At 46.3% G+C, this 26975-nt stretch overlaps 4 protein-coding genes across 12 annotated transcripts; 2 read left to right on the forward strand and 2 right to left on the reverse strand.

Moving 5' to 3' along the window:
- Positions 1-4328: 4328 nt before the first annotated feature.
- On the reverse strand, positions 4329-8279 carry LOC120679663 (cold-responsive protein kinase 1-like). Of its 6 annotated transcripts, XM_039961310.1 has the most exons (8): positions 7830-8135; positions 7512-7710; positions 6612-6699; positions 6411-6517; positions 6106-6316; positions 5776-6013; positions 5537-5687; positions 4329-4869 (listed from the first exon to the last, which is right to left on the reverse strand). In XM_039961310.1, exons 3-8 carry the CDS (start codon positions 6664-6666, stop codon positions 4528-4530), a joined length of 1104 nt encoding a protein of 367 aa, XP_039817244.1. In that variant the 5' UTR covers positions 6667-6699; positions 7512-7710; positions 7830-8135; the 3' UTR covers positions 4329-4527. The 6 variants fall into 6 exon arrangements, with proteins under 6 accessions (XP_039817244.1, XP_039817247.1, XP_039817246.1 ...); XM_039961313.1 differs by lacking the exons at positions 7512-7710; positions 7830-8135 and adding an exon at positions 8177-8279; XM_039961312.1 differs by lacking the exon at positions 7512-7710 and having other exon boundaries at positions 7915-8135.
- A 787-nt stretch (positions 8280-9066) lies between these two features.
- On the forward strand, positions 9067-11907 carry LOC120679645 (protein ALP1-like). 4 transcript variants are annotated; one of them, XM_039961285.1, is made up of 3 exons: positions 9067-9450; positions 10234-10534; positions 10616-11907. In XM_039961285.1, the coding sequence occupies exons 2-3, from the start codon at positions 10266-10268 to the stop codon at positions 11646-11648; spliced, it is 1302 nt and encodes a 433-aa protein (XP_039817219.1). In that variant the 5' UTR covers positions 9067-9450; positions 10234-10265; the 3' UTR covers positions 11649-11907. The 4 variants fall into 4 exon arrangements, with proteins under 4 accessions (XP_039817219.1, XP_039817218.1, XP_039817220.1 ...); XM_039961284.1 differs by having other exon boundaries at positions 10252-10534; XM_039961286.1 differs by having other exon boundaries at positions 10252-10534; positions 10660-11907.
- A 1633-nt stretch (positions 11908-13540) lies between these two features.
- On the reverse strand, positions 13541-17993 carry LOC120680143. Its single transcript, XM_039961762.1, has 4 exons — positions 17583-17993; positions 17361-17488; positions 15444-16187; positions 13541-13974 (listed from the first exon to the last, which is right to left on the reverse strand). The coding sequence occupies exons 3-4, from the start codon at positions 16184-16186 to the stop codon at positions 13947-13949; spliced, it is 771 nt and encodes a 256-aa protein (XP_039817696.1). The 5' UTR covers position 16187; positions 17361-17488; positions 17583-17993; the 3' UTR covers positions 13541-13946.
- Positions 17994-18055: 62 nt separating this feature from the next.
- On the forward strand, positions 18056-24262 carry LOC120680142 (KH domain-containing protein At4g18375-like). The gene is made up of 8 exons (XM_039961760.1): positions 18056-18250; positions 19308-19918; positions 20342-20839; positions 20925-21164; positions 21242-21529; positions 21636-21691; positions 21808-21898; positions 22546-24262. Exons 2-8 carry the CDS (start codon positions 19319-19321, stop codon positions 22675-22677), a joined length of 1905 nt encoding a protein of 634 aa, XP_039817694.1. The 5' UTR covers positions 18056-18250; positions 19308-19318; the 3' UTR covers positions 22678-24262.
- Positions 24263-26975: the final 2713 nt, after the last annotated feature.

Below are 26975 nucleotides of genomic sequence, written 5' to 3' on the forward strand. Positions count from 1 at the left end.
TCCAGCCGCCGCTCAGCCTCGACGTCGAGATCCTCAACCCTCGGTCGCTGGCCACGGCGATGAGTCTTGCGCGCAAGCTGGAACTCCGGAACCAGTGCGCCGTGCCGCCAGCGGCCTCCTCGACTCCATAGCGCACCTCCAACCGCGGTCTCCTGCCTACGCCGACCTGGCCGGTGCTACCTACACCTCCGGCCACAGCACCGCAGGCAACGTCCCCGGTCATCGTGGAGGGTCGTCCTGTCAAACGGCTCTCCCAGGCGGAGATGGAGGAGCGGCGTCGCCAGGGTCTATGTTTCAATTGTAACAAGAAATTTGGGTGCGGCCACAACAAGGTCTGCCAGCGTCTCTTCCTTCTTGACCTCGACTCGGAAGATGACGCGACCCTGGATCAGGAGGAGTCCGTGACTAATGAGCCCCAGATCTCGCTGCACGCCATCGCCGGGATCCGCACAAGCGAGACCATGAAGGTGCACCTGCAACTGGGCGATGCCCGTCTCCTCGCCCTCCTCGACTCGGGATCGTCACACAATTTCATCGCCGAGGACGCCGCCCGCGCCAGCAGCATCACGCTCGAACGCCGGGGCTCCATGAAGGTGATGGTCGCCAATGGAGAACGCGTCCCTTGCCTGGGCGTGTTGTGCGACACGACGTTCTGCATCGACGGGGAAGCATTCCAAGGGGACCTCTTCACGCTACCCTTGGCCGGCTATGACATCGTGCTGGGGATGCAATGGCTCGCGTCATTAGGGCCCATTCTCTGGGACTTTGGCGCCCTTACGATGTCGTTCTGGCGCTGCTATCACCACGTGCGATGGCGTGGCGTGGCCGGACCATCTGCACCAGCCCTGCGCGTCTGCTCCAACGACAACCTCCTCGACGTCCTCCTCGCCGAGTTCGCCACATTGTTCACCGAGCCGCAGGGGCTTCCTCCAGCACGGGCCTGCAACCACCGCATTAACCTGAGGCCAGGCGCGCAACCGGTGGCCGTCCGGCCATACCGGTACCCGGCGTCCCATAAAGACGAACTGGAGCGCCAGTGTGAGACCATGCTCCGCCAGGGGCTCATCAGGCGCAGCTCATCGGCCTTCTCTTCGCCGGTGCTCCTCGTCCGCAAGCCCGACGGCACATGGCAGTTCTGCGACGACTACAGGGCCCTGAACGCGCTCACGATCAAGTATGCCTTCCCCATCCCGGTGGTCGACGAGCTGATCGATGAACTTCGCGGCGCTATATTCTTCGCGAAACTCGACCACCGTTCGGGTTACCACCAGGTATGGATGCATCCTACAGATGTGGCCAAGACGGCATTCCGCGCCCATGAAGGCCTATACTAGTTCCTCGTCATGCTGTTCGGCCTCTGCAACGCCCCGGCCATGTTCCAAGCACTCATGAACGAGGTGCTGCGTCCGTTCCTCCGCCGCTTCGTCCTCGTCTTCTTCGATGACATCCTCATCTACAGCAGCTCTTGGGTGGACCATCTGTGTCACCTGCGCCTCGTCTTCACCACGCTCATGCAGCACAACCTCTACATCAAGCGCTCCAAGTGTGCCTTCGGCGTCGACTCGATCCACTACCTCGGGCACATCATCTCGGCCGACGGCGTGGCAATGGACCCGGCCAAGGTGCAGGCTGTCCGCGACTGGCCCCAGCCCTACTCGGCGCACGCTGTCCGCGGCTTTCTCGGCTTGGCAGGCTACTACCGCAAGTTTGTCCGCGACTACGGCTCCATTGCGGCGCCACTCACCGCTCTCCTGCGCAAGGAGGGGTTCTGCTAGTCGGATGAGGCTGCCAAGGCCTTCGTGGCGCTCAAGCTCGCCATCACCTCGGTGCCGGTTCTCCATCTTCCTGACTTCACACAGGAGTTCACCGTCGAGTGCGACGCTTCGACGTACGGGTTCGGCGTGGTGCTGTTGCAAGCCAAGCATCTGGTGGCCTTCTTCAGCCGGCCAGTAGCGCCACGCCACCGGGCCCTCACCACGTATGAGCGGGAGCTCATCGGACTCGTTCAGGCGATCCGCCATTGGAGGCCATATCTCTGGGTCACCGTTTCCTGGTGCGTACTGACCATTATAGCTTGAAATTCCTTTTGGATCAGCGCCTTGCAACAATTCCGCAGCACCACTGGGTCGGAAAACTTCTGGGCTTTGACTTCGCGATGGAGTACAAGCCGGGCTCCACGAACGTCGTCGCCGACGCCTTGTTGCGCCGCGACACGGACTCCGGCGTTCTGCTCGCTGTCTCGGGCCCGCGTTTCGACTTCATCGACAGGCTCCGACAGGTGCAGGCCTCGGACCTGGCTCTGGTCGCCATCCACGACGAGATCACCGCAGGGGACTGCACCGCGCCCTTGTCCATCGTCGACGGCATGATCGCCTACAACTCCCGCCTCTACATCACGCCATCATCACCACTGTTGGGCGAGATCGTGGCCGCCGTCCATGAGGACGGTCATGAGGGAGTTCAGCGCACTCTACATCGACTACGCCGCGACTTCCATGCGCCAAATCTGTGCCGCATCGTCCAGGACTACATCCAGGCTTGCTCCACGTGCCAGCGGTACAAGTCCGAGCATCTTCATTCGGTGGGGCTCCTACTACCACTGCCGGTGCCGTCGGCGGTTTGGACTGACCTCGGCCTTGATTTCGTCGAGGCTCTGCTGCGCGTCGGGGGAAAATCAGTGATACTGACGGTCGTCGACCGCTTCAGTAAGTATTGTCACTTTATCCCTATGGCTCACCCATACTCGCGCGGAGTCCGTGGCGCAGACGTTCTTCACAGACATCGTCCGTCTGCATGGCGTGCCACAATCCCTGGTCTCGGACCCGGATCCGGTCTTCACATCAGCATTCTGGCGTGAGCTGATGCAGCTCATGGGCACCAAGCTTCATATGACCACGGCGTTCCACCCGCAATCCGATGGCCAATCTGAGGCGGCCAATCGGGTCATTGTGATGTACCTGCGCTGCTTCACGGGGGATCGTCCTCGCCACTGGCTCCGATGGCTTCCATGGGCGGAGTACGTCTACAACACCGCCTACCAGTCTTCGCTCAGGGACACGCCGTTCCGGGTTGTTTACGGACGAGACCCACCGTCCATCCGATCCTATGAGCCGGGCGACACCAGGGTGGCCGCCGTCGCTCAGAACATGGCGGACAGGGATGCGTTCCTGCCGGACGTCCATTACCGCTTGGAGCAGGCGCAGGCAATCCAGAAGCGTCATTACGACAAGAACCATCAGGCGGTCTCCTTCGACGTCGACGACTGGGTGTGGCTTTGCCTCCGCCACCGTGCGCCGTCGTCCCTGCCCACAGTCACGAAGGGGAAGCTGAAACCGCGCTTCTACGGGCCCTACCGCGTCGTCGAAGTCATCAACGAGGTCGCGATCCGCCTGGCGCTACCTCCGCGCGCACGCCTGCATGACGTATTCCACGTTGGCCTCCTCAAGAAATACGGGGGTACCCCTCCTAAAGCTCCGCTGCCTCTGCCGCCAATTCACCATGGGGCGGCTGTGCCAGAGCCAGAACACGTCGTGCGCGCGCGTTTAGCCCGTGGCGTTCGTCAGGTTCTCGTCCAGTGGAAAGGAGAGCCCGCTTCTGCCGCCACCTGGGAGGATGTCCACAGCTTCACCGACCGCTATCCGTCCTTTCAGCTCGAGGACGAGCTGCTCGTCGAGGGGGCGAGAGATGTCATGTGGGGCAAGCAGTACACACGCCAGGGCTGCCGCACAGAAGCAGTTCAGGAGGGTGCCGCAGCTCCTTAGTTGGTTGGTTAGTTGCCCGTCAGGGCCTAGATTTCGGGATCTCCTTCCCGGTTGTTGGAGGGAAGACATTTATTTAGAAGATGTAATTTGGATTGATCATTAAGCAAGTTATCAACCTCCAAACCTATCTCTCTCTCTCTCTCTCAATCTCATCCCCTTCACCATTGGTTCGTCGGCAAACAACTCCGGCGACCCCTACCGCCCAGGCTACGAACTCCGCAGCAGGGGTCCAGCCGTCTTGGGCACGAACGCCCTTGACAAAGTTCTGATGTACTCCCACATTCCTGTCGCCTTTTCGATTCAGAAGTTCTCATATGCAGCCAAACCTTTATATGGAGCTTCTGACGAAGGTTTGGCTGAAATGACATATTTCTTGGGTACATATCCCTTCGATCTGAAATGTCAGAAATGCAGAAAATATGCCACTTCAGGCCCAAAGTCCTTCAGAATCTCTGTATACCTTGATTCAGAGGGTTAGTCTAGATCACTTCGATGAATTGGGAGTTTGGGACTAACATTTTCAAATGATTCAAGATTATCAGGCTGAACAACAAGGCAACAAACAGATGACAAAAAAAAGTTTGTTTATTCCTTTTTACCAGCCCAATGACCTTGTTTCAATGTATATACAAAAAAAAACTGAAACAAGAAATGAACACGACTGACAAAACTGATGCATCATGTTTAGCATCACGGCATCTACTAAAATAATTCCCCATCTCTCTTCCCCCCTATAATTTACAAGAACATTTTTAATACCAGTATTTCACAGAGATGTCTCCGTGTTCACTTCTGACGAAGCTAATGGTTCGGTCGTGGCAAAGGATCTCATTGTGGTAGAATCTGGATCAGTTGATCTCTGCTCATTGTCGCCGTTGAGGTCTGAGTCTCCGATCACAGATGGTTTTGTGACCCTGTCCATGGAGACACTCTTTTCTCCAGTCAGCATATGGATGATGCTGGTCATGTTGGGACGTACTTTCATTGCGTCTTGCGTGCACAGTAGACCAATTTTCAAGAACCGGCACGCCTCCTCCACATCAAGGTCATCCCCTAGATCTATGTCTATGATCTCCTCTAGTTTTCCTTGCTCATAGTGTGTCCATGTCTGCAAGAATACCAACAGAAAATTTAATCAGCCAGCTAAATGAGAACCACAAACAGAAAAATCATCTTGAGTTTTTGTAATTGAAAGTAAGATGCATTAATTTTATTGGATACTCCCTCCGTCCCCAAACAAAAAGGCCATTCTAGGATTCAAAATTTGTCCAAAAAACAAGTCATCTTACTCTATTTAGAAACTGCATGTGCATGCAAGAATCAATTAGTGCCAAATATGGGTAACAAATAGGGGCAAATATGGTCATTTTACCTTCTTGTTAATTTGTCCTAGAATTCCTAGGATAACTTTTTCTTGGGATGGAGGAGTATGTAACAAGGCACACTACAACATATTCCTGAACTTGTTTTAGTCTTTTAGATACAAAGATGTTTGCTTGCTTACCAGGATGCATACAATGGTAGAAATGACAAAAATTAAATAAATAGTCACAGTTAATTCATCGATACCTAATACTAATCAACATTAGGCCTGGTTTCGAATGCATAAATTCTTCCCTATTCCTGGAATAGTTAATCTGTATCCTGTGGAAGAAGTAAAATCCCTGTGTATGCAGGTGAGCAGGTCCCAAATGACAATTTCAGTATTGAAAAGGTAATTAAACTGAGAAAATCTCAAATTGATGTGTAGGTCTACTAAGTATGATAGAGCTTACCCTCTCAAGCAGAAATTGGTCTCCCTGCGGCAATCTAGCATTGTGGTTACATCTGCCACTAACAATTTCCAACAGCAAAACACCAAAACTATAAATATCTGACTTCTTTGTCACTTGTCCCCTGACTGCATATTCAGGAGCCAAGTATCCTCTGGTAAGGGGGATAAAAGACACAGGTAAGACCAAAATATACTCTACACAGTAATTCCCTAAAACATTCAGAACAAGTTCACACTTACATTGTTCCTGCAACTCTAGTGCTCACATGAGTTGCATTTGGAGGCAGGAGCCTTGCCAACCCGAAATCAGAGATTTTTGGGGTGAGATCCTTGTCAAGAAGAATATTGCTTGCCTTTATATCTCGGTGAATTATAGGGGGGCGGATTTCTTCATGAAGATAAGCAAGCCCACGGGCAACACCTACCGCAATTTTAACACGAGCTTTCCAATTGAATCGGATGTTGCTACGGCCTGATCCTGCAATACCATGTGAGCAGTGAGTGCAAAAGTCACATAGCTATTGAAAGGGTGAATTGGTAAACGGAAGACATTTAAGTAGAAAATCATACCTAGCAATGTACATGCAAGGCTGTTGTTCTCAAGATAATTGTATACAAGGATTCTATGTGACCCTTCAGCACAGCAACCAACCAGGGTAATTAGGTTTTCATGCACGATATCGGAAATTGCTGCGAGTTCGTTTATGAACTCTCGGAAACCCTGCCTTGAATCAGCAGATAGAACTTTTATTGCAACTATTGTTCCATCTTTAAGCCTTCCCTGATCAGATAGAATGAATTTTAAGCAAGAGAGTTCAATTTTTATGCGGCAATAGACAATAGAACTTTTTGAAGTGGTCAACACTGCAAATTACCCTGAATACGGAACTGAAACCACCTTCACCAATTTTATTAGCACCACTAAAACCATGTGTAGCTTTCCTCATCTCACTGTAGGAAAAAACCTTCACCTTGTTTCCTCCTGGCACAGGCACAAAACATCCAAATGTATCAGGAGGAGCTCTTTTATACAGAGGAAAAGGTTATACCATGGAGCTAAGATATAAATTGCTCACCTTCACCTTCAACCTTTTGTTTCATGTCAGTCCCACACATAAAACAGCAATCCATTTTCGAAAATTGAATATAATTTAAACTAAGCTCCTGAGAAATAAACAGAAGGACATCAGAAAGGTGTTTCTTTCTAATAGGTGGTAAGAGGTATAGTACAACTAGTCAGTCTCAATGTAACAGCCTCCACTATGCAGATTTATAGGCATGTTAATTGTACAAATTGGCCGTGAAAAATTCTTAATTAGGTATATATCAAGATACTGGATGCACCCATGTGCAAATTTGACTCTCCATCACTCATTCTCTCATTATCAGCACTGTTAGATAAAATAATGTTTGAATTTGGAGTTGAATACTAAATGGTCAACTTGTCAAGCTAGTTTAAAATGTGTCTAGTGGAGTACAAGAAACACTAAATTCTGAGGAGAACAGAACCAGTTCAATGTAACCAATCAGTGTACCCCACCAACACCGCCAAGTCAAGTCGCACAGTTTCCACCCACCAACCAAAAAATGAATAGAGAGAAACCTTTACTTAGTAGTTTGAGCAACGAAAGCAAGCAGTGGCACAGCTGCCAACCTCTTGTGGGTGCACCACCAATTTTACACTGAAGAAACTACAAAATCTTTTTATTTCAAACAAGTAAAGAAGAAAGCAGTGCACCCTTATCTTTACCAAGTGCTGACATTTCTTGAACTCTGTGTTTTTCTCACCATTGTACGAAAATATTTCCATTTTCTCATGCTACTATGGTATTACTTGATTGTAAAAAGAAACTCAGATGGTGCCTACTGTCTACGACTCAAGAGTAGCTTATTTAACAATTAGCAGTCAAAAGTAAGAAATTAACAACATTCCTATCCTCCTATTGTGTATCAACCATTCACAAGCAGGGCATTACCCTTTCTTGAGGGGAAGAGCATTTTGGTGCATTTCCCCCATCCAGTACACTTAAACTGCCTTCGCAGAACTCGTTGTGATCGGGATTGAGCAATTGCTGCAGCCGCAACACACACTACGGGACTCCACCAATTGAATAATTCCAGAGAAGATCAGATCAACAAACAAGCCATACAAACCAGAGAATCAACCGAGATCACCTAGAAATCGCTACCAAGAGGCAAAAGTGGGGAAATGCAGACACACATCGCTACCATCTCGCCGAAAAGGACTAGCAAGAAAGGGGCACCTTCAACCCAAAAGGGGGAAAAGAACCCACCTTGATCCTGGAAGCCCAAGAACCAGGCAACCCAAGAACAGGAGCTTAGATCCCGAGCACCCGACGCCAAGAACGCGGAAATCACCTGACGCTGACGCGCCGCTGGGCTCAATGCTGGCGCCCAAGAACCCGCGGCGGGCTCCCTCGCTGGTGAAGACCGAGGAGAAGAAGGTGGTATGGGAGAGACACCGCCAGCAGGCCAGCAGAGCCAAGACAGAAGCGCTCAGCAATGGTGGAACTTCCCCTCCTATCTAATCATAATTAATCCCTCTCTTTCCTCTCTCTCTCTCTCTAGACTGAACTCTGAAGTCACAACAAGGAACAAGTTGGGTTAGAAATGGCTAAACCTGAGCTGTAGGCAGCACGTGGCCCTAGGCCAGATCGTAGCTGCTCCTAGTTGCTTGCTGCAATTCCATGCCATCCACCAAAAAGAAATGATAGAACGGATATTGTAATTGGACTACGAGGTCACCTGACTCGACTGTAGTTTGTTTCACATGACAAGGATTGTGTTTGTCATTTATATGATGCCCCATAGCATCCATGTGGATCTGGAGAATGGAGATGGCATGCTAGTATAGTATAAAACATTTACAGCTTATATATCCTTTTTGTTTAATAGATGATGGTTGCTCCAAAGATTGATTTAAACTAAATTCTTCTTCAAGTAGCTCTTCATTTATATTTAATCTTGCTAAAAAAGGCTACGCTAATTTATCGGACGCTCAAAAGATACGCAGCACAATAATGAACAATAATGATTAGAGGGGAGCTCAATTTAATTGGTATAACATGTTTTATCTCACTAGATAGAGCATAGTTAAAAAATGATCAACTGACTTTATTATTTTATCTATTATATTAAAAAACATAGAAAAAAGAAGAAAGAAAGAAATTACATCACGGCTAGCTGATTTATACCCGCTGAGCGCTGATGCGCAGAGCATTCACGGTTCGCTGAAAACTCAATTGAAACTAGGCTACACTACACTAGGAATCAAGCTGAGCTGGGTTCTACCCTCGGCTCGGGATGGTCCAGCTTGAGCTGGCAGGCTCGCGCAAGCTCGGCTCTGATTGACCTCGGCTCGAGCCCTCCCCCGCTCAGGGCTCAGTCTTAGGCTGTTTGCAGCCGTAGACTCCAAAATTCACCCCCTAAAACAATATTTAGAGACTCCTTTAAAACATTTCACCCTCCAAATAACATTCTACTAATGGCCTCTAAATTTCCACCCAAAAAAATATTACAACTCCTCCCACCCCATCCCCGCGGCCGCACCCTGAAATTTTCCATCCCGTCGCCGCGCCGCCGCCGCCGCCCGGGCCCTCGCCCTGCTCCTGCGCTCGCCCACGTCCTTGGCTCGTCGCCGTGCACCTCCGCTCCCCCTGCACTGCAGCACGCGCCGGCTATCCCGTCGAGCCGCCTCCGTCATCGACGCGCCGGGCCGCCGCCGCCGCCTTGCCGAGCGCCGGAAGCCGGTCGGGCCCTCCTCCCCCACGCCGGCGCGCGCGGTGGAAGACGAAGCAGCTGGAGAAGGACTACGACGCGCTCCGCCGCCAGCTCGACGCCGCCCGCGCCGAGAACGACGCCCTCCTCGCCCACAACAAGAAGCTCCACGCCGAGGTAAGAAGAGACGCCTGCCGCCGCCAGGCGCCATTGCCAATTTGCCATGCCCATGCGGCGGCACAAGATCTAGTAAATCATCTGACACACACAATTAAGCACCGGGGTCTACATCTACTACTAGTAGCCATTATTGTTGATATAGTTCTGAATCATATATCTTCTTCTTGCTAGCTCATCTTGGATCTTGATCAGCAGCTAGCAGTCATGATTCATTAAGTTTAAGCTTGGCCTACTGATTGTTTAAACTAATCAGTTGGCTACAATTTTCATCTTGCTCTTTCTATATGGAGACAATCAGTAGCATAAATCAATTTCTGTACCACTAATTTAAGCTTGGTTTTAGCTGAAGGTTACATGTGCTGGAGCAGATTAATTGAGAAGTATTGTGCCTGGTCAAAATTTTAGTCTGTGACAATGTTGTTTCACCAATCAATTGATTTGCTGGGGTTTCACCAATCTATTGATCAAGGTTTCATCATATATGCTTGTGAATCTCAGCACTATAGAACCTAGTTTGATCCCCACCCCTGTTGGCATGCAAAGGCAAAGCAGAGCTTTGTACCTCTGAATTCCTTGAAAAAAACATTATCCAGCTGCTGCTTTGTTCTGAACATGCACAATGAATCTTTTTATAGTCTGTCAGTATTCCAAGGAACGACCTGAAGTGAATGTGTAATATATAATATCATTCTATCTACCTCAAGTATTTTTTTGCCTTTACCTTTCATTTTAAACTATTCTTTGCTTCTAGCCAATATAGTCTCCATATATTTATTGCAGATTTATTTTAAATTGCAGAAGCTGAACTGAGCATGATGAATCTATATAGCCAAACAATGGAGGACGAAGATTGTACCCTTGTTCGTTACTTGATTGCTGAGGATAACCCAAATTATGAGTTTCTCGATGATGACGACGACATACACACTCTGGTATCAGCCATCGATGCAGAGAGCTCCTACCACGGCTCAATACATGTGAGACGACTTGTCCCCAGAGAACGTGTTGATGGAAAGGCAAGGATCATATGCCAATACTTTGCTGTCAATCCTATTTACACCCCTGAAAAGTTTCGTGAAAGGTATAGAAATAGAACATGGCATGTCAAATTATTGTCTTTTCTCTCAATATGTGCATGTTGCTTGCATTTTCTTTCTTGCAGGTTCCGTATGAAGCGTCACGTGTTCATCTGCATTCTTAATGCAGTTCAGTCTGTGGACAACTACTTCCAACAACGCGAGGATTGTACTGGGCTTTTAGGATTGAGTGCTTTGCAGAAGGTGGTAGCCGCAATGCGCATACTGGCGTATGGTTTGCCGTTAGACGCCGTTGATGAGTATGTGCAAATTGGCACGTCAACCGCTCGTGAGGCTCTTAACCATTTCTGCAGTGCTGTTATAGCTGCCTTTGGGGAGGAATACCTGCGTTCTCCAACACCTGTCGATGTGGCTCGTCTACTGCAAGAGGGTGAGAGACGAGGTTTCCCAGGTATGCTTGGTAGCATAGATTGTATGCACTGGGAATGGCGGAACTGCCATACTGCTTGGAAGGGCATGTTCACTGGACGCGGGAAGCACCCATCCATGATCTTGGAGGCTGTAGCATCTCATGACCTTTGGATATGGCATGCCTACTTTGGCCTTCCAGGCAGCTGCAACGATATCAATGTACTGCAGAGGTCGCCTATTTTCTCAGCATATATTCGAGGAGAGTCACCTCCTGTTCACTTCACTGTCAACGGACGGACATATGACATGGGGTATTACCTTGCAGATGGTATATACCCTGATTGGCCAGCATTTGTCAAGAGTGTTCGCCATCCTATGGAGAGGAAGACACAACGTTTTGCTGCTGTGCAAGAGGGTGCGCGCAAGGATATTGAGAGAGCTTTTGGAGTTCTTCAAGCTAGGTGGGCAGTAATCCGTGGGCCGGCTTATGGATGGGACAGGGAGCAGCTTTTTGATATTATGACCGCTTGTATTATCATGCATAACATGATTGTCGAGGATGAGAAGTCTGAGGCCATCAATACCAACTTCGACAACATTGGCAGACAAGTCAATCCTTCAGGTGGAAATGTAGTGGAACGGAAAGCATTTGTAGCAGCACATCACAAGTTGTGTGACCAAGCTCGCCATATCCAACTTCAGAAGGATCTCATCAAGCACAACTGGATGCGATATGGTTCAACCTAGTTTTTTCTTTTTCTTTTGCTTTAGTTGTAATTTTCAGTTCATGTGAACATGACAAATCTATATCTGATGCCACCCTGTTAGTTTATTTGTACTCTGTTAATCCAGTTGCAAATAATCCAGTTGTGTTCACATGCCACCCTGGTAATCTCTGGGAGCTTTTGTACGAGCATTGATGCCACCCTGTTATCTATTTGTATAACCTTTACAACCTTCCTGGCGTATGTATAAAATTGCCAGTATGCTGGTTGCATTGTGGACACTTTTTGCCACATCCTATCCTCGAGTTCTTTTTTCTACCTGCAAATCGCAGTTGTTGGATCGGTTCTGAATGCCAGAAAGTGAAGTCTGAATCTCATGCAGGTAAGGCCAGATCGCCAGTTTAGTTTGCACCTATCACTGGTCAGGTGGGAGAACAAGTCATTTGCAGGCCTGGCTCTGGCCTAGGTGGGAGGGGCGACCGCCTAGGGTCCCAGCTGGAAAGGGGCCCAATCTCATGTACATGCAGAGCAGCACCGAGGCCTAGCAGCGTAAGGGCAAAATAGCGAAACGTCAACTGCGCGACCTAGCAAGTGTGAACAGACGCTGAAATTGAAATAATGTTTAGTGGCGTCTTGGCGATTGTTGCCTGCTGCATGTTGGCGTTCTTCACAAGATCAAATCGGATCAGAGAAACAATTAGTCTTGACGATTGCCGCTTGCTGCACTTGTTGTGGTCGTTGGTGCTCCGATTCACCAGCAAGGTGATCGTGTGCTGCTGTTCCGTTCCTCATGAACGCCCTAGTCCTGGATCAGGTCATCAGGTGGCTCACACAGTCAGCAATCTTCTCACTTCTTCCCTTTGTTTTTCAATCAGTCCATAAGTGATAGTGATAATTAATTTCATTCCCATCCCCCATAGAGACCTAAAAATTAGTTTTGACTTTTCTATATCTATAACTTTTACTACACATCTAGATATAACTTTGTATAAATTAAATGCATAGCAAAGACTATGTATCTAAAAATGCAAAAAAGTAATAATTTAGAATAGAGGGAATATAACATTAGTGAATATTTAGAGCTCTCACCTCAATATTATCCTTAATGACTTTGCACTGATAATTTCCAAAGGAGTTTTTTTGAACCACAGAAACATTATTTTTGATGGAATTGTTACAATTTATTCTTGTTTGAGGTAATCACACTAGTCACATTTTGTGCTCCTTTAGTTTCTAATATGGACACTGTTTTTCAAGAATTGAGTATATGTTACTAGTATTATATGCTTTATGATTTTGCAAATGTAAACAACTTTTTAGTCTAATAAAGGGCCCATAGTATCCTTTTGGCCTAGGGCCCTAAAATATGTTGAGCCGGCCCTGGTCATTTGTAGATAAGTTTGAAAGTCTAAACGATTGGGGATTCAGGATTCTTTTAGCTTAATTGCAACATGGAGGTCTGCGCACATTCTGGAGCTGAACTTGAAACATTCTCATTCAAAAATCTGCAGCAATATTTAACAGTTAGTTTTTGTTTGTGTATCTTGTTCCCATTTACTGCAGAGCATTATTTAAATTACAATTTCACCTCCAGAATGGTAGACAACTAATCAGGCTACACCTACTAGACAATTACCATTTACCAGGACATCATTCTGTTGCTGAACAAACCAGTGACACCAGCACACTTCCATGACAGAAAGATTACACCATTACAGTCAATCGATTGTACCAAAATTATATAAAAACTAAAGAAGCTTTCAGTTCAGTTCAGACTGAAACTCTGAACTACACAAATCCATTTCTTTAAATAATGAAAGCTCCTGTAAAGCTCAGTTCAGACTAACATAATGCATAAATAATTCAGATTTCACAGAGGAACAAAAAGCTTCATTCACTGAAAAGTCTCCAACATGATTCAGCATGTCTCCAGACATGATTCAGAAATGCATTCTCACATAGCAGATTACATAGACCTCACTGACTATTATTCAATTGTATTTAGAAGATCCCATATTACATAGCACAAGATCCCATATTACAAAGCACACCAACATGATTTGCCACCAACTTCCTCACTGAGTTGGTCCACGACGTTGAGACATCAACTTTTGAATGATATCTTCTTGTAGCGCTTGATAGTACACGCATTGCATGGGTAGACATTGATCAAGGTTAATGGCCAAAATGCGCTCGTCCTCTTTCTTCTCTTTCTTTTCAGCCTCCTTGTGAAACCTTTGCTTATCCAGAGCCAACCTTTCCCTCTCTATGTCCAGCATCTTCTTGCAGTGCTCGCGAACTTCCTCTACCTTCACTTTCTCTAGAGTAACAATTTCATCGAGCCGGGCCTTGTGTAGCGAAAATGGACTCTCATGCCATATTCCAATATATTGTTTTGGCGATTGATGACACACAACACTTGCACTAATATGATTGTTAAGAGGATCATTCTCAGGCTTTTAGGATCAAGTGATGACAAAGAGAAGATAGGCAAAGTTAGGCCCGAAGGGCCGCCCCTCGCGGGTCTTAGGGTAGCGCCCTGAAAGCTTTTCGGTCGGTAGCACCGGAAGAACCGACGCATGAGCATCGGTGCATCCGATGGTTGTCGGAAGAACCGACGCCATGGTATTTTGGTACAGAAGGGAATCGAAGCCAATTTAGCTTATAGGCACCGGATGAACCGATGGTTCAAAAAGAGGCATCGGTGCATTGGGCGTACTGTGTTCCAGAGACGATGTCAAGCGCCCAGGAGAATATTTTTCAGCACCGGATGAACCGGTGATGCATCGGTGCATTGGGCGTACTGTGTTCCAGAGACGATGCAAGTCGCGCAAGAGCCAAGTCTTCAGCACCGGTTGAACCGATGAAGCATCGGTGCATACCATCGGTGTAATGACGTCAGCTGTCAGGAGTTCAACGGCTACTTCGGGTTATGAGTGACCGGATGAACCGACGCTATTCCAGCCAGAGGCATCGGTTCATCCGATGATACGCAGATTTTCTGCTGACCGTTGAAGCAACGGCTACAAGACTTGGTGGCCTATATATACGCCTCACCCCGGCCATTTGAAGTTTGCTGGAGTTGCTGGACATCCCACACACACCCAAGAACATCACCAAGCCATACAAAAGCATCAAGATCATATCCTTAGCCCTTAGCACACTTTGAGAATGTTGTGTAAAGGATTAGCTCTTAGTGAGTGAGATTGCAAGGCTTCGAGCCTTTGTCCTGTGGTTCATTAGCGAACCAAAACAAGAGCTTGGTGCGCCGGCACCTTGGAGCGTGAAGCTCGCCGGCAACATCATCGACCTTCCGACTTGGTGTGGAGCGGCGACGACATATTTGTGAGGGGGACGTGGAGACCCCCATCCTTTGTGGAGAAGCTCCTTAGTGGAACCCGGGGCCAAGGTGACCGTGATTGTGTTCACGAAAGAAACTTGGTGGCCGAGTAGCAATACTCTTAGTGAGTGCTACAACAATGTGGATGTAGGTGTGACTTTGTGGCTAACCGAACCACGGGATAAACACCCGCGTCAAGAGTTTGCTATCTCCTATCCCGCTCTTTAAGCTTCCGCATTTAATACTTGCAACCTTTGTGCCTTTACTTTCATAGAATAGTTTCTTGTTAGGAAAGGCTATAGAGTGCATAACTCTTTTGGGATAGGGGTTTCACACTAGAACAACCTAGTTGCACATCTAGATAGCTTGATTTAGTTTAAGTTTTGTGCAAACTAGTTGGAGTCATAGGTCAAGTTTTTTATTAGTACCTAATTCACCCCCTCCCCCTCTTAGGTTAGAGCACCCGATCACTTTCACCTTGCGCTCACCCTCTGTTTCCTTGAATAACTCAATCTTCTGAATAGATAGGTCATGCATCTTGGACACGCACTCAGAGGACGCTGAAGCAGCTTTCTTCTTAGCCTGTTTTGATGTGTCCCTCCCCATGGGACATTTTCTTGATGGGCTAGTTGATGAGGACTTTTCGGGATGAAGATCGAAAATGTCTCGCTGCACACTGGGGGGATGTTTTCCCTGGAACCACTATTCTGAGTGGTGTCCATTTTCCTTTTCAGCTCCATCCTTTTGGGCTCATCCTTCAGGATTTTCCAGCAGTGCATAAGAGTGAAATTGTGCTTCTCCACACTAGCAAAATCAGCAGCAGCAGCCACTGACTTATCTGCATCCGACATGCCACTAGGATTGGAACGGATCATCTCAGCCATGTATCCAGAGAACTTGCTTACTCCAGCCTTGATGTGATCCCAACGACTCATAATGGATTTTTGGGTCCTCGTTGGATAGCTGCCGCATTTGGAATTGTATCTGTTGAGCACATGAATCCAAAAGGCTTCCTTCCTCTGGCCGGTGTTTACAATAGGATCACAGCTAATTTCCAGCCACGATTTGCAGAGCATGTTGTCTTCATACGCCGAGAAGTTGGTTTGCTTGTTCCTTGTTGCCCCCACCTTGGAAGCAGAACTACTCATGGAAGATTCAGAAACTTCTCCAACACCAACACCCTGTGCTTCATTGTTGAGATCGATAAAGAAATCATCCATCCTACATTGTTCAAAGAAAATTGCAGTCAACATATATAGTAAAGAAAGAGCAATAAAAGAAACAAAAAAATCTGCAATAAAAGTAAGCTTTATATCTAAGGAATTGGCACGGACATTTCACTGATTCAAACATGCTGATGTCTACACATCACAAAATTAGACAAAGCACAGCTTTATATCTAAGCAACAGTGTAACCATTTGCAACAGGGTTTCCAATCGAACATGCACAGGGAGTAGTAAGAAAAATTGATAAAAAAATCATTCTGATTCAGAGATGCATTTTTCAGGCACTGAAAATGGTGTGGTTGAACCAGGTACAAATATCCTAACTTTATCTTTTGTAATACCCAGTCTGATTATTTCAAAAGAACATTGCTGCAACATTGCTGCGGTTATCAAACATGTGGAGTTATATTAAAGTAAGCATGGACAATCAATTGCAGACATGAACATGAACAGCTGCTAGCACATGGGAGTCTTGCAGACATGTGGTACGAGAATGGTCAGATCACATGAAAAAAAATCCTGCAGCATTCCTATTTTACTCAAAAGAAAAAGAAGATAAACCCATGAATGAGATCACTGAAGTCTCTATCTCTATCTAATTACAAGAAACTGAGAGGCATTGACCGGATGAACGGTCACAATTTCGTACAGTTTCTTCCAAATAAAGTGACAAGCAAAACTAGTCTAAGGTCTTCCTTTTCTCTCTGTATTATTGCAGTCAGTCTATTTTGCAAACTTATATCCTGGGTACAAGAAAAAAAAATATTTACAAATCTTACGCAACCGAGTGTTGACAAATGATAATAACCTACGTAACTAGTGGGTATAAAAAGTCTGGTTATAGACTTATAGTTGCTTCCAAAAGTCAATAGAGATGTGTCAATTGTTATGTTTGGGACCAAAATGTGTACGACTGTTGTCAATGTTCAACCTATGCTATGAAACGAAGGTACAAAGACTCTGAACACAGCCTTCCCATGACACAGGATGGTGGTAGGAGGTCCGGGCTGGGCACATGCCTAGGTTCAGCAACATCAGACAGAGTTCTTACGGAGCATAAAAAAGAAATGCCCCATGATTGAGCATCCAAGCTCCCAAGTCCCAAGCAGACCAAACCAAACAGAAACATCTTACGGAGCACAGGAAGATGCGCAGCAGGTTCTTTACCTGCAGGCGGAGGGGGCCTGCAGGCTAGGCTGGGGAAGGCCGAATTGATGAAGGAACGGTGGTCGTTGGAATCGGAATTGGGCTGGATGGAATCGAATAGAAAGCCGCAGGGTGGGTCGTGCCTGCAACTGCAAAGCTTGGCCTTCTCGTCAATGGCGTACTACCTACCTGGCCGGCGTTCGAGTATGAAAAATTTCAAATGGGCAGGAACACGGTACTCACTTTGGAGGCGATTGGGTCGATCCGGTGCTCTCCAGAGACGCCGCCGTGGTGGGTGGTGCGTCGCTGTCGGGGACGGGCGCGGCGGGTGGTGCCGGCGGGCCGTGGATGGAGCGGCACGGTGCGGCGCGGTGCTGGGCCGGCGTGGGTGGAGGACTTGGGGGAGGCGGCGACGCCGAGAGGGAAGTGGCGACGAGGGGGAGGCGGCGACGGCCAGAGGGAGGTGGCGAGGAGGGGGAGGCGGCGACGGCCAGAGGGAGGCGGCGACGAGGGGGAGGCGACGGCGACGGCCGATTTGGGGGACGCGGCTCGCGCTTGGAGATTTGGGGGAGCCGGCGCCGGCCCTGCACAACCGAGGACGGGATCCAGAGTACCACTGCAGTTGGTTTTTTGGGAGAAAACCTGAATAATACCGGTTCAGGGCGGTTTACAGGACCCATTGCAAATAGCCTCACAGGTTCATCTCCTCGCCCCATAAAAACCAGAACAAAATAAATCCATCTCCTCCGTCTGTTTCTTAAACCTTTCCTCTCTCTCGGACTCTCTCCTCCCTTGCTCTTCCTTCCTGGCGGCGGCGACTGGGCGAGCGGCGACTGGCGAGCGGCGAGCGGCGGCACCATTTGTCACGTCTTCGCCCAGCCCTTTGCCGGCGACGAGCATCCTCCACCCAGGTATGCCCGCCCCTTCTCTTTCCTTCTGCTGTGCGAGACGGAGCACCCCCAAACCCTAACAGAACTATCTGTATTCGGATCTGAATCCAGTTACAATATATCACCTACTAACTTCGATTTCGTTTGCAAAAATTATCGATGTACACCCATGTCCTATGCTGGGCCCGCCCCTGCTCTCCATGCGCTCGTCTAGATATATTTATCCAGTTACAAGATCTATTTATGTTCATCTGGGACCAATGTTTTTGTGATTGACGGCTAAGGGCTCCGTTGATCTGTTCTCATGCTGTGGGGTGTTCCAGTGATTTGTGTGATAGAGTCCTTGGCCATGATGACTGACATCCGCAACGGTTTCGCACGCTCTTTTGCCCTCGCTCTGGGTCGTTGATGGCCCAATCTAGTTTCTTTGTCATGTTCCGCCTCCAAATTTAGTATCTTGTTGCAATTTGCCTTGTCGGTGTAGTCACGTTAATCACTAGTTCACTACTGATGGGTTGGGGGGGCTCTAGTGACAACTGTCGCATCCCTTGTGACTGCATGTTTGTTGCTGAGCCATGGGTACATTTAATTCTGCTGCTCTATTTTCATCACTACTGTGATGCGTTACTAGAACGATATTTTTATGTTAGCTGATTGGTGGAGCTGGTACGTTTTCGCCTTAGTTCCTTGTTGTGTTTTGCCTTATCGGTTTGGACACATTAATGACTAATTCTACTCGACAACTGTCGCATCCCTTGTGGGTGCATGATTCGTGCTGAGTCATGGTACGTGTAATTCTGCACTGTTAAATTATTTCTGTGATGCGTTAGTAAAACATACTTAATCGTACACTTTATAGTTGGGTCCTATGCATTTATGTTGATATGCTAAACTGATTGATGGAGCTGGTGTATCTACCTTGTTCAAATTTTGATTTCATTTTGGCTATGCTGTCTACAACTGCACCTTTCCTTGTTGGGATTTGGATTCCCTTTTCAGAAAGTATGTTACTGTTAGATATTTCACCTTTGTCCGTATTAACCTTTGCATGCATCTTATGGATTCTTTCTGTGTGCAGTTAGCTAAACAATGAGGCAGCAGACTGGTAAACGTCCCCGCCAACATAGGGAATATGAAAGAGAAGAAAGGAGGGATCAAAACAAGAGGCCATTTGCCCATGCTCAGGAAAGCTCTAATAATGATGGGCTGGTTGTTTACCGTATACTTTGTCCAGACAGTGTAATTGGTAGTGTCATAGGAAAGAATGGCAATGTGATAAATGCTATCAGGCAGCAAGCAAATGCCAAAGTCAAGGTTGTCGACCCTTACCCTGGTGCAGACAAAAGGGTTATCTTGGTATATTGCTATGTCAAGCATAGAGACCTTGATGCTGATGAGGGTGATGATAATGAACCTGTTTGCCCAGCTCAAGATGCATTACTTAGAGTGCATAATGCAATTGTTGATGCACTAGATACGCTACATAAGAATCGTAGGGACTCTGATAAGAAGAATACAGAAGAAGCTAACATCCTTGTACCAGCTAGTCAGGCTGCAAGTGTTATAGGGAAATCTGGTGTTGTCATCAAGTATCTTCGGTCAACATCTAAAGCATTCATTAAAGTGAGCCCAAAAGATCCAAGCGACGTTACACATTCATGTGCTATGAGTTTTGATAATTTTGTTCAGGTAATTTTTCTTGCATCTCACTGTTTGGCAAACAAATGTAAGTTCCCGACATTAAATGGTACCAACCAGTATGATACAGTGTCAGGATATTGGGCAGTATTATTGCAAGTAACTTGCTTGGTTCTCAATGAATGTATGCATTGTATCTCACTGTTATATAATGCGTATCTTTTATCATGGCACTTGAATGAAGTTGCAACCTCCTAGAACAATTCTAGTTTTTCTTGTCCTTTTTGGCAATTGCAGTTCTATTTTCACTCTATTGTATTCCTTTATTTATGAAAGTATGCTTTGGTTGGTGCACACACTTCATTGTATCGTGATTAAAATTCCCAATCCAACACCTGTTTTTTCTAAATTCTGCTATATTCTATTGTATCCATTCATTGTTACTAACCTTGAAGATATCTTTATGCTAAACAGATAACTGGTGGTGCTGAAGCTGTTAAAAAGGCACTGTATGGGGTATCAACCATCCTCTACAAGTATCCCTCAAAAGAGAACATTCCTCTTGAAACCTCTGTTCCTGAACCTACTCCGAGCATTATAGTCCCTTCAGAACTTCCTGTCTATCCAGCTAGTAACTTTTACTCAGCCCCAGATGCTGCTATACCTTCTGGACATCCAAGCCTGTCTATCTTAGGGTCAACACCTCATGTTCCTGAACTTCTATCTGCCGATGGTCATGGTCGACTGCCTATTTATCAATCTGTACTTCCAATTATTCCTGCTTATAGTACCCCAAAATGTTCAGGTGAACTTGAGTTTCGTGTTTTATGCCCTGGTAATAAGATTGGGCTGGTTATTGGTAGAGCTGGGTCTACCATAAAGGGTATAAGGCAAGAGAGTGGTGCAAGGATAGATGTTGATGACGCAAAGAATGACAAGGAGGAAAGTATAATCACCATTACATCCACTGAGGTTAGATCAAACCTCCTCACCTAGGTTGTGCCTGTTTTCTGTATCCTATCAGCTACTCTATTTTAGGTTGTATCTTCCTTTTCAGGCCACCGATGATGTTAAGTCTGCAGCTGTGGAAGCTGTTTTACTGCTTCAAGCAAAGATCAATGATTATGAAGAAGATAGAATGAATCTTCGCCTTCTTGTCCCAAATAAGGTTATAGGCTGTCTTATTGGCAGGGGTGGTTCAATAGTCAATGACATGAGGAAGAAGACTAAGGCTGACATCCGCATTTCAAAGGGCGATAAGCCCCGGAGAGCATCTTCCAGCGATGAGCTTGTTGAGGTACGTGTTCTCATTTGTGTTATCATTTCCAAAATTTAAATAGCCTTAGTATCAAGATGTTTTGGTAATGCATGTAGGTATCTGGAGAGGGTGACAAGCTGCGCGATGCTCTTGTTCAGATAGTATTAAGACTTAGGGAAGATGTTCTGAAAGAGAGTGTGGACAGCCAAAATTCTGACAGGGATGGCAAGCTATCTGTTGCCACCACTGATTCCTTATATGGCAGCAGTCTTCCTTTGCCTGCATTATTACCTCACTCTCACAGCCAACAAATCTCTCCCTTGGGCTATGATCGAAGGGGTGAAACTGAGCGAGGTCTGGAAGTATTCCCTCGTTCTAGTTCGTATGGGTATAGCTCCTTGCAGGTATGGTTTGTGATTTTGCATCAATTTTATCTCTTCCTGCTCAGATCTTGACATTCCTAATCTGTGACTTCATTTTGTCATCTTCATCGCTGGTATCCTCCATCAGGTCGCAGATGATGGCTATGGAGGACTTTCATCATATACATCAAAGGCATATGAAGGGTATGTTTCAACTGAACTTGCTACCTGTGCTGCTTCTACCATGCTAGTGTTCCTTTACTTCCTATACAGTTTGATACTTGCTATTATAATTCTTTTTGCCAAATATCAATGGCCAGACGTGTACCGCGTGTGGAAATGACTATCCCTGCCAGTGGCCTGTCAAAAGTAATGGGGAAACGTGGCACAAACTTGGAAAACATTAGAAAGGTCAGTTTATATTCCTATTTTGTTATCGGCTTACTATTTGAACGAAGGCATGTGACAACTTAAAATCCTGGTCTTGTTATTGACGATAACTGCATACCCTTTTGTCCCCAATTAAGTATACTTTATCCTTACTTTTGTTTTGGATCTGGCATTTGGTTCGAGTGTGAGGAGAAAGGGCTCAGCTAAATATCAAAACACTTTTACAAAAAAACGATAGAATTGTGTGAAACTTTGCTCCAATTGCTTTGGAGACTGGAGTTTTAATTCTGTTTGATCTCATTCACTTGCTATAAATGGACATGTTGAGTTTATTTTTTAATGTCAATCATTTCATCCTTTTGCAGTTTATTATCTAAATAGAAAAGCATACATATTGGCATTTAGGATAAGGTATATAAGTTCATTCTGTGACTATATTTTTAAAGAATGTAGTATTAGAAGGATTAATACACAATAATAATTTATGAAAGAACATAGTATTCAATTAAATTCAGAAACAACAAATTGGCGATCCCTTATTCCCCTGATATCTACAGGTGCTGTATCAGGTCATCTTATGGAAAGATTTTGTTGACCCACTATTTGCGTAAGATCCACTTTGTATTATATTTTAATGATGATGCATATTTCTATGGGTGCTGTTGCAGATTTCTGGAGCTCACGTTGAAATTATTGAATCAAAATCATCTCGTCATGACCATGTTGCTTACATATCTGGCACCTCTGCGGAGAGGCAATCGGCAGAGAATTTGATCAAAGCTTTCATAATGTCTACCTAAGATTCCTTCTGCAGTTTGAGAAGGCTAGCTCATCTCTTCAATCAATCTCATTCATTTGACTTCTCCTGCTATCCATAGTTTCCTTGGGTTCGTTAAGGACATCGAATGCAGTATTTTCCTCCACCCATCCAAGTTCCCAATAAATATCATGCGTATCTGAGGGAGGTGTACTCCCATAGTCGACAAAGCACTCTATGTTCCTTAGATCCTCAACTGTTACTTCTTTCTGTTGGCATGATCATCGTGATTCGAGTGTCTTACTCTTCGTTATCTCAATGACTGGTTCAGTTGCTGCTTAACTTATCTCTTGCAATTTTGTCCTGTCAATACTGAGTTGATTCTTTCCACCATTAATAGTAGAGGGTCTGTTTCACTTGCTGCGTAGTGTAGCTCTCATAATTTCATCCTGTCAGACTTCGAGCTGATTCGTTCTGTAGTGGCAAGGACCCTCTTTGAATTGCGAGAATGAACCTTTTGTGTAACGCTTTTCCAAAATTCCTTGAATGTCCTGTGTTTCAGACATCATAAGGTGGGCAAGTTCCAGTGAATTTCATCGGTTGATTCACATCCTTGCTGTAGTTTTCTAGGTCTGCCCTGTCTATGCTGCTAACTGTAAGCTTAGAACGGGGCCTGTGCTGCTAACTGTACGCTTAGTTGTGTCAATATATACCAGTTTCTTTCATCATCTGTTCCCAAGAGTTGCATGTTTTTTCTGCTGTTAACTCTGCTGAGAAAGCATATAGTTATTCTTGAAAACTTGCATGAAAACACTGGATCTTTCAGAAGCAACCACGTACATATTCTTACTCCAGTTCTTGGATCACAACACGCAGATCGAGTTTTTGGAGTGTTCTGCAGTGTCATGTGACCATCATTGGTGGATATCTGAGAACTATTCTAACATTTTGGATTTCTGAAAATTAGTCTTGTCATCGCTGTAGCTCTTCCAATGCTTGCTATAGCCTAGGGGGGGTTTGGTATTGGTCAGTTTGACTGGTTCACCCATTGCACTTTGCCATGTGAATACTACCTGATTCTTTCAACAGTGGTTCCAAAGAGTTGCATGTTCAGATTAATTCAGAAGCATCCATGTACATAATCCTAATCAGGTTCTTTGATCACAACATGCAGATCACTTTTTTTCCTGGTTATCTGCATAGTTGCCCCCTCCCCCCCCCCCCCCCACCCCACCACACACATTCACCGCACACAACACACACCACCTTTCACCTGTGGAGTTACTCGTGCCATTCTGTGATAACATAATCCTAGTCAGGTTCTTTGATCCCAACATGCGCATCAGTTTTTTCTGGTGAAATGCATATTGCCTGTAGCCATGATAGCAAATGCGGTGCTGGTGATGTGTAAATAGTTACAGTGTAGCACGATTTCTATTCCTACAAATTTGTAATTGTGTTATTTGGGGCTGTGACAGTTGATGTGGCTACCCCGAGTTGTCTTCTGTAAAAATGAGAATGATGTTGAAATTTTGTAGCACAGTATCATGACATGCTTAACTTTTTCTTTTTCATTCCTTAATTGCTGTTGTGGCAACTGGCAAGTGTATTATATATCTGTTTTTTTACTGTCTAGTTGATTGATGCATGTGCTTTATCTTTGCATTTGTGGAATATAAATCTGATTCATGTTCTGCATGCACTTGTATTAGTAAGAAAAGAAAATCAAGGTTGCATTTGTGTTTGTTTCCCTATACTTTTTTTGTTCTCTAAAGAAATATTTTTCAAGTGGCATTGCCTTCTTATTTACGCGTGATGAACCACAATATGAGAACAATAGATACTTCTATTTTGTCATCGGTTGCCATCGTTGCAAGGGGAAGATGCAAAATCATTTTGTCTGCAAGAAATATAAATTTTTCCCCTACTTTTTTGTTCTCCAAATAAATACTTTTCAAGTGGCACTGCCTTCTTATTTACGCATGATGAACCACACAATATAACAATACTTTTATTGCCATCGGTTGCCATCATTGCCAAGGGAAGATTCGAATTCAGATTTTTTTTTATGAAAAATATTTGATCGTATGTTCTTCCGGGAGGTTCGATATGCCAACTAAAATAGAAATTTCAATTTTTATAGTAATCTCTACTATTGCCCATCTTTTAAGCTTAAGATTTTTAAATTTAAAATGCTCTTGGACTACTACCGTTTCCATTGAAAACGTGGTGCCAGTTACCTTTTATTTTGCTTGTTTTTTTGCTTTTTTTTTTACCGTGGCATGGAGTAAAACTTGGCGATTGGAATGTTAATCTTGTCGCAAAACGGAAGCTAATTTCTTGCGTTGGTTGCATCTTTTGGGTCTCGCATTTCAGGAGGCAAGCGATTAATTCAGAAAGTTTTACATGCTCGCATCGGGTGTAGACGACTGCATTACTGCATGTATGATCAAATTTGAAAAAAAAAACTAGCAGTTATCTGCATGATCAACTACATTAATTCATTGAAGTTTTTGGTAGATGAGATGCAATGCCTACTAAAATTTGTGTAGCCACACAAGTTATGTCTGTATGATCATCTATGCTCTATATTCAAAAGCGTGGTAATTATAACATTCATGAAGTGAATCCTCATATGCAGGTGTTAGTGTTAGTGCGATGAAATCTATTGTGTAGTTCGTGGTTTTTGCCACCGAGAGCCATCATGGCTCGAGTCCGAAGATGAAACAACCAACTTGATTGAAAATGGTTTTTTGCAATTCAAACTCAAATTGTGCCACAATCCAGTCAAATACTAGATATTGCAGGCCCTGGTTGTATACAACTACTACACCCCGACACAGAAATGTTTCACCCTCCCTAGAACAGAAGCTATACGGTGGCTGCATGTCTGTATGTAACTAGGTAAACCACGCGCTACGTCCGCACGCCACGGCCACTTGAAAATGTGGAGCAAAATGGTTGATACGTTGAAAGGTACGCTGAAGGGCGTGGCAATGAGCTAATTGTTGTGTATGGGCCGAAAGGAGCGAACGACAAATCCATGCCCCGCGTCGGGCTTCCTCTCTCTGGGTGATTGGGCTGATTGTCTCCGTGTATCGGCAATGTGCTGATTGTTTCCGAAACACGTGTCACGTCCACAATCTCCATGCGCTCTCAGGCCACCCATGGAACACATGTCCCGCCTACAGTCCGTCCCGTACTCCTGTTCAGGTGATGATTTGTGAAATCATCGCTCGAAGCGATGTATATCCGCAACTGGTGGGCTCGTCCCTTGCTGGAAACGGAGGATAGAAGAGGAGGATGATGGGCTGGAAGTTGAGCTCGGACCAGAAGAAAACTCGGGTCTTTGGGCAGGTATTGGAATTCGACCAAGAGGTGATTGTGAAGTTGGAATTTAATTTGAGGTGTTTTCAAGGAGTGGAGAATATTCAAATTCGAATTAGGTTCAATTGAAGATGATTCGGATGACCAAGAGGTGTCAGATTGTGGGAGCGCATGGGTGGCCACATAATTGGAGCTGAACGGAATAGTGCGCAAGCACTCAGACGAAGCCCAGGATTGAAACGGTGAATGGAATCGCCAAGAAGGCATGGACAACTTCGAATTAGGGGCGGCAGTTATCAGGCCGAAAATCGAGCTCCGCATTCTGTTCTTTTAACGGCCCATGCTCGGCCCAGTCCAGAACTCCTAACTAATCCTCCCTTCCATTCTCCCCAATTCACTGGATGCCGGCCGCCGCAACGCCGCGTCCTCTACCGGAGAATCACCGCGCGGTCCTCTACCCGGGCCGCCGCAGCAACCGCAACCGCCACCAACAACAGCAGAGTCCTCCCCAAGGTCAGTTTCAGCCCCCTTCCCGACCCGCCGCCACTTCACCTCTTCTCTGCTCCAGACCTAGCCGCCGCCGGCCGCCAGTTTCTCCGCGGCCAGCCGCGTGCAGAGCCCGCGTGGACGATGGCGACAGCAAGATTGACGGCGGCCCTCACTCGAGCCCCCCTTCCTCCTCCGTGCAGCCGCGCTCTGTGCTCCGCCTCGCCGCTGGGCGCGAAGCTGGATGCGGCGGTGCTTCGAAAGCAGGTGCAGTGCGCCACCGCCTTCGGAAGACCGGCAAGGGAAGGGAAGAAACGGCAGCGCGATACAGCGGCCGCCCGTGGAGAAGAGTCGAGCGGACCCCGGTAGGGCCCGCAGGCAGCAAAGGCGGTCCGGCATCGCAGCGAAGTCGGGGCATGCAAATCAACGACCTGCGTCGCTTTTTACTCTCTCGGGCACGTGTCACTCGCGGAGGGCTGAAGCGCTCTCGAGCCTCCTTCTCCAAGGTGCATAGTAACTAGAGTATAA

Source organism: Panicum virgatum, chromosome 6N (genome assembly GCF_016808335.1).
Source record: "Panicum virgatum strain AP13 chromosome 6N, P.virgatum_v5, whole genome shotgun sequence".
Classification (NCBI taxonomy): domain Eukaryota; kingdom Viridiplantae; phylum Streptophyta; class Magnoliopsida; order Poales; family Poaceae; genus Panicum; species Panicum virgatum.